Source organism: Stegastes partitus, unplaced genomic scaffold (assembly GCF_000690725.1).
Source record: "Stegastes partitus isolate 25-593 unplaced genomic scaffold, Stegastes_partitus-1.0.2 Scaffold798, whole genome shotgun sequence".
Lineage (NCBI taxonomy): Eukaryota > Metazoa > Chordata > Actinopteri > Pomacentridae > Stegastes > Stegastes partitus.
In genome coordinates, this window is record NW_007578529.1 from 256275 (window position 1) to 263946 (window position 7672).

At 46.3% G+C, this 7672-nt stretch overlaps 1 protein-coding gene across 1 annotated transcript; it reads right to left on the reverse strand.

Annotated features, from left to right (window-relative positions):
- Positions 1-5278: 5278 nt before the first annotated feature.
- Positions 5279-7057, reverse strand: junbb (JunB proto-oncogene, AP-1 transcription factor subunit b). Its single transcript, XM_008292271.1, has one exon. The coding sequence runs from the start codon at positions 6726-6728 to the stop codon at positions 5742-5744; it is 987 nt and encodes a 328-aa protein (XP_008290493.1). The 5' UTR covers positions 6729-7057; the 3' UTR covers positions 5279-5741.
- Between the last annotated feature and the right edge of the window lie 615 nt (positions 7058-7672).

Below are 7672 nucleotides of genomic sequence, written 5' to 3' on the forward strand. Positions count from 1 at the left end.
ATAGGCCGTGACAAGTGTGTTTGCCCTCCTCTCCAGACAGCTGTCACTCAGCCTCGCCCGGCTGCAAATCCAAACACTCTCATATTTAAAGCATTTATTGTAAGTCTGATCTTATGTGGGCTTGGCGGGACTTAAATCTTTCCTGCAAGACGCCATCATGTGACACAACCCCCTCCTCCATAAATCCCTGAAATGAACCAACAGCTTATCGTCACAATGTTGTAAATCTCTCTACAGAAAAAAAAATCCCATTTAAAAAGACTAATTTGTGGATTTGACACGGGAGTGAGTCGTCCCAGCGTGTGCCCTCTGCAGGTGAAAAATGCAGCCAGCACAAACTGATAATGCCACCCAGCACTTGACATTTGTCGGTTAAGGGCAGACAATGAGACGCAATGTGTGTGTGTGTGTGTGTCTGTGGTGAACCGGTGCTTCTTGATGATGCTGGCTAATAACCCGCCCTCTGTGAAAGTCATTATCTTCAGAATAAATGACTGAGCAGAACAAGGAGGGCCCACAAATGACTCCAGCAGGCTGATGTCTGCGAGGGCGTCGGGGCTGCAGCGATAAGACAAACTGTAACGCAGACGAGGTTATCTCTTTTAATTTTGTTTATGCAGAGCTGCAATCTGACCTTCAAAGGCCACAGATTTGCTGTTTCTCTTCCTGGACTTACTCACCTCCTGACTTCCTCTCACTCCAGCTACAGCTGAGTGACTAACCACAAGAGGAGGAATATTCTGCAGGACAATACATTTGATTTAATGCTGTGTTCAATGCAATATGGAAATATGATCCAGCGCTTTAGGGAGCGTATGTAAATGATGGCGGCTGAATTTTGTGCCGTCCCTGCCAGACGGGAAAAAAAAACAACACACTGTGCTGTAATCCTAGAAGCCGTGCTGAGAGGCAGATATGCTGCTATGGATATAAATAATTGATGCACTCTCTCTGCGTTAGTGTCGACAATACAGAGTTGGTTAAACCCAAACTTTGCGCGCATCATTATAAAGTGAAATCGAGGCTTAAGTTAAGCATTTAAAGCTGAAGTGTAAATCTACCTGTCAGCTTTCTGTGGCAGCGTCTCCCTCCACGTGAACCAGCAGAGGATGGTTTGCAGGAGCTGAAGAGTGTAGTGATGGAGACAGAACAGGAAGTAGAAACTGGGAGTAAAGAGGAAAAACCCAGGAAGCATCCATGAAACGTTTCTGAGACTAGAGAGAGCGATGGACAGTCAAAGGTGACAATCATGCACCAGCAGTCTTTGTGTAGTTACTCTCTCTGCCAGCAGGGGGAGACAAAAGCACCACAATGCAGGTTTCAATAGCTATACTGATGACAACACACTTATATACAGCACCCAGGAAAAGTATTCACCCCTGAGAAGTTTTCCACATTTATGGCTTTTCAGCATTGAACCACAGTCAGTTATTTATCCATTTAGACAAAAAGTACAACAGCAAAAACGAACACAACTTTTTCATTTAATTTCTTGCTAAGTTTGACAAAGAAAATCACTTGTTTTATTAATTTACTTTTAATTAATTGACATTACTGTGTAGAAATCTGTTTTCACTTGGACATGAAAAGTCTCTTTTTCTAAATTATTGTCCAAAAAGCATATTGAACCTCCTAAGACCCAAGCTCTTGTTTGATGTGCAGTTTTTAATTTATCATTCTTTCTGTTTGATCAGATCAAATAGCAAAGAGGAATAAAAAATATAAAGAAAATAAAAAAAGTAGAATAAAAATAAAAAAACAATCATAAAATAATAATTACAAATAAATAAATAAATAAATAAACTACTGTGGTAGTATAACCCAAAAGGTTAAGAGGTTAAATTAAACATGTAAAATTCAATGTAGAAAAGCAATAAAAGGATAAACATCCAAGGTGGGGGGTGAATATTTCTATAACTGCTGCACCTACTGCTGACAAAACTTCACTGAGTTGTTGATTCAAATATCAGATTACATCCACAAATAAATGCATCATGTCCTGGCAGAACATCGTCAGGTCCAAGGTCAGAGCTGATGGGGGGATAAATGGTGACCTCTCAGGGCGACCTGAGTCCTGAGTGGTAGAACTCAAACACAACATCCTGAGAGTATAACGGCACATCATCACTGCTCTTTCTGCACATGTTTCCAGTTTATCTCTGCTGCCACTGTCCCACATAGGAAACATAACACCAAAAAATGATGTTTAAGAAATGTCTGCTTTTGTGTTACTGCAAAACATACACCAGTAAAGTTAATATCAGCGTTGCTAATGCAGTAGGCTACGGATGATAGTGTTTATAAAGGCATTTATTCAGTTTTTGTTTGATTTTAACAAACAGAACAACAAAACGTGTCCCCATCCCAGACAGCCGTACAACCCATCAAACAAACAGAGGAAAAAGTCTCAATAAGTAATATAAAAACAAGTATAATAATGACACCGAGAATATTTGTAACACCATATCACCAGTAAAGAAAACAAAATCCACAAAAATAATGTTCCAGAGCTGCCATAACATAAACGTACGTGTGATTCATCAATTAGAGTTCTTAAAGGAATATCTATTTCTAATCTAATACTGTTTTAAACTGAGACCCCTGTTTTAGCATCAGAATGTCATCATACATGTGTATATTTCTGTTTTTGTTTGTTGTTTGTTTGTGTGTTTTGTACTGATGTGTGTGTCCTTGCATCACTCACAGGACATTGCTGCTGAACACCAACTGTTCCCGCAGCTGCCCTTCCTGTTCCCCTCCAGTAGATGGCGCTGTGCTCCCACAAACACTCCCCCCATCAGTACCACGGTGACCGTATGTGTGCGCGCAGACCTGCTTTCTGCGCCGCGTCTCTGCTGTAGTGTTAAAACGCCGACATACATTAGGACGTCAGCGAGCATCAACAAATGCTGTTTGAATGCCAACACTATGTTTTTCTATATATTCTGTCGCAACCTTCACAGCTTTGTGTTGTGTAACAGCCAGGGCCCCTCTGTGAGGCCCTGATACCTCACTGGTGATGGCAGCAGGTGGTGAAGGCCTATAGATTTATATATGAGGCGCGTCATTAATGAAGCACAAATGTTTGTCCAGTAAATGGATTTTAAACAACATCAGAATCATCAATGGAGGGTTTCCATATCTGTAGTAGAATCTCAGCATAACTTTAAAATGTGAACAAACTTTCCTCAAACTAGGCCACAAGAAGAAAAAGGAAGGAAGCTACCCCCCCTCTCCCCCCCACTCACCCACTCCCAAATCAGCTCCTAATATCCGTCTATAACAAGTGATGCATCTCCTGCAAGAACCTCAGATGGCCGTGGCAAGGTGGGAGGAATATTCATGGTTCTCGAGAAGATAACAGAAGATCGGAGAGAGGGAGAGGAACGAGCGAGAGAGCCGAGCCAGGCCTGTGAGTGTCTGTGGGAGGGGAAGGGGGCTCGTGGAGAGGAAAGGAAAAAAAAAATCAAACCCACCCAGAGCTCTTCATACGTCACCGTTCACATCACAGATGTTCCCACAGACACTCAGTGTGGGTTGTGGGCCGAGGCGTGTGGAGAGGCAGCATGGCTTGAATTGACTTTATTTTGGAGTGTTTGCGCGCATTCTAATCTGTAGGCCTGCGATGTGCGTAAATGGAGACTTGAGCTTTTTTTTGCAGCGATGTTAAAAGTGTCTTCTGGGTGATGCTCCGGAGCTTTACTGTCAGGACCTGAGGATTCTTATAACGTGCAGGTTATTTTAAAACTGGAAGAAAAACATGTACATCCCCTTGAATAAAGGTTTCTTGATAAAAAAGACAGAAAAAGGAGAACTTGTGTGGGCGTGCCCGGTTCTGTTTCCACGTCCATGGCGACAACGAGGGCACTTGTTATTGATGGAAATTAGGCTATTTAAATAGGTGTAAGATGAAAAGAGTCGAGAACCTTCCTCTCCAAAACAGCTTGAGGTGAGAGTGTGCGCATTTAAAGAAGAAAAAAAAAACCGCAGCCTCTCCACGGGGACTCTTTTGAAGTGGTTTTTGTGCGTACTGCGAAAGAAAGAGAGAGAGAGAGAGAGAAAAACTTTTCTCAGCTCAGATCTTCTGCCTTGTTTACTTGCACGTCACCAACTGCCTTTACAGGACAGAAATCCCCCTTTAGTTTTTATTAGACCACTCAGTTTCTCTCTCAGCCAAGGGTCACAAAAGATGTTTTGAACGGTGACATTTCCGTGGAAGCTCCAAATGCCCCCTGACTAACGCAGAGTTTTTCCACCATTCTCCACCTCGTATTATCATTAAAACCATTGTTGGTTTATATCCGGGGCCCCTGAAAACTTTTGGTGACCCCTTTGGCTAGAAGCGTGAATATCTAATGAGTCATTCACATCTTCTTAACGCGGGACTTTTCCCCCGCGCTGTCCATCTTTTGAGATGTAGCTGCCGCACATATTTGGCCAGTGATGCGTCCCACCAGAATGTTGTCCTTGGCAGCGCGCAGAGCTTCATCCATCCACACAGATGCTCCTGCGCGCTCCGGACGCCCACTCTCGCCTACTGCTCCGCCAACCGGCGTGGCATCTTGAGACGCCCCCGACATTCCTGAAGCCACTGTCACTTCCCCTCATGTGCTGTCTTTCAATTACTGACCACTGACACCTCAAATATGTCCTGTGACGCTTGAGTGCCACCGACAGGTTGCTTGTTTGGATGTGAATGGGGTTTTATAATGACCCTTATGCTACAGGTCATCATGAAAAGAAAGTTTCAAACGATCAAAGCTTCTAGATTGCTGAGTTTTTCTTTCATCTACATCCTGCTCAGTTGGAAGTCAGACCTACTTTAATCTATGTCGCCGATAAGAAGCTGCACTTCGCTCCTTTTCTGTGTTGCACAATAACTAAAGGAAATTCCGCCACCCTCGTGAAGCCTTATCGATACAATACAAGGAGCGAGTGAGTTGAAACTAGTTTGTGTTACCTGGGCGGGGGTTCCCAGAAATCCTCCCCTGTGACGGAGTATTCACCAACATGCCCATATATGGACAAGCCCTTGCGTAATTAGGAAAGGCCTACGTACGCAGGCTGCGCTCTGTGCGTAAAAACACTGAAACTAGAATCTGCTTGTGTAAGGGTTCCTCACTGGGAGCTGTAATAACTGTTATGGCAGCAATATGTCAGGAAATTAACCTCGTATGTCCTCCCCTGCCTTCCCACTCCTCCTTTCTGTTTATATGTGTGTGTGTGTGTTGAATGTTTCAGCTTGTATCGAGGAATAGAAAACAAACACGCAGTTTTCATTTCATTTTTAAGACACTTTACTTAAATACACATCACAAATAAAAAAGACACTGTAAACATTGGACATCATCAGTCTGTCTGGATCAACCGGACAGACCAAAATAATTTACACAATGAATAAATGCAGCATTGCATGACAATATCAGTTGCAAAAAAGGTACAAAGTAATACAATAATCATTCCCATTTTCTACCATTAGTAAACCCGACTCGTGGGCCTGCGCCCTCTGTGCTCAGTGTCTGCTCAGTCTGGATGCTGCCCTGGTTTCTAGGGTTGAATGGTCCTATGAGCGGTGCCCAGCATCCGAAAGTACCATTTCACCCTAAATAGCCTACAGAGTTGTCTACACACAGCCCTCAGCCCTGTGCTGCTGACAACACGTCAGCCGGTAATCCAGTGCTGCGCATGCAGAACATGACTCCAGTGTTATTACTTTTCAGTCATTTAGTAGTCTCTGTAGTTTAAAACGCCTCCATCTTGCTCGTGAGCATCAGCTGACAGCCGCTGCTCACATGTGTCAGGACCTTCTGTTTGAGCTGGGCGACCTGGTCCCGGAGCACCGACGCTGTGTTGGACAGTCCCGCGTTGTCGTTCTTCAAAACTTTCACCTTCTCCTCCAGCCGGGCGATGCGCTCCAGCTTGCGCCGCCGGCATTTGGTGGCGGCTAGTCGGTTCCTCAGCCTCTTGCGCTCCGCCTTGATCCTCTCCTGGGTCTCCAAGTCGATCGGGGACATCGGAGGCGAGCCGTCGCTGCTGAGGAGGTCAGGCACGGTCTGAGGTTCCTCTTTCAGAGCGACGAGCCGCTGCGGATGGAGCCCGGAGCCCGGCAGAGAGTGCTGGAAGGGGTGCGTGCCGTGCGTCGAGGTCTGCGGGTGGCTCTGCTGGTGCGGCGGCAGGTAGCTGATGGTGGCTGTGGGGTAGCTGGACGCGGAAGAGAGGTTCGTGTTCGGGCAGTAGGCGTTCAGTGTTGTGTAGATGGGAGGCTCGGGCTGCAAGGCGGAGCCGAAGACACTAGAGGCCGCCGGCGAACACGTCGTAACTCCACCGGCTCCGATGGACACGTTAGGAGGCGGCATCTGGTTCATCTTGTGGAGCTCGTCCAGCGCCTTCACAAAGCCCTCCGCGAACCCCTCCTGCTCATCGGTGATGCCCCGGTTGTAGAAGTACTGGCCCGGGGTGGGGGTGGTGATGACACCGTTACTGTTTTGGATGATGAGTCTCTCAAGCTCTGGTGATGCGAGCTTCAGGGAGCCCACGTCCTGCTGGCCCCCTTGGTACGGGTCAGCCTCGGCCCTCAGCTGGGATTTCAGGTTGCGATAGGGCTCTGTCAAGTTCAAATTCATATTCTGCTTTAGCAGTTTGTAGTCGTGCATTGCTGCATCTGAGTGGCCGTAAGCCGACAGAAAAGAGTCGTCATGATAAAAAGGCTGTTCCATCTTTGTAGACATAAAGTCGTAGGAAAAAGGAAGCTTACCAGCTGCTATAGATACAGTCTCTGGATTATCAACAAAAGTCAGTGTCAGCAGAGAGCATGCATCAACTCAGGTCTTCTCTCAATCAACAGAGTCCCCAAATGACAAGAAAAAGAGTGAAAGTCCAACACAAGCTGTCTTCAGTTCAGTACCAGCAGGTAAAAGTCTTTTTCTTTTTCCGGGTCTGAGCGCTGTTTGTTTTTTTATTCTTTCTCCTCTTTAGTAAAAGTTAAATCTCGCAGTGTTCCCAGTAGGAGGATGTTGTGCGGCTCCTGGCGCTTGTTGAGGTGTGCTCAGGACGCTGAGTGTGCGCCCTTTTATATACGAATAGACACGCGCGTGCTGCCAGGGGGGTGCGGCGCGCCGATTGGCTGGCCGGCTCCGAGGCCACGCCCAGCGAGAGGCGACGTCAAGTGACGCTAATGCCGGGAAGAGGCGACTTGTAAACAAGCCTGTAGGCAAGAGAGGCGCACCGAGGAGGGATCGCAGCGGAGAGCGGTGTCAGAAATAGAAAAAGCCCGCTGAAGGTTTGCGCTGTTCTGGGCTCGATGTGCGAGGAGGTGAGATTCAAACCGCTGGAGCGCATCGATGCTTTTTACTGCCTGCGTTCATTTATTTGTGTTGTCAGAGCGCGGTGGTTTGTAAAAAATAAAATAAAATAAATCAGGGTTTCATTAAGTCCCTCATGAGTCCAGCCTCATGTTGGCTTCACCACATATGAAACATAAACTCAACTCAGAGGCTGTTGTGAGTGTTTATTGTGATCCGTCCCGAGGAGGAAGTCGCGATGCCATATATAGGCATGGTGACGAAGCAGTTCCTCTCCGGGAGAACCGGGAAGCCCCGCCCCCTCCGGCCTCATTCCAGCAGCATTCCAGCTCCTGTATAAACCCGGTCCATGTGCGAGGTAGTTAGGGACT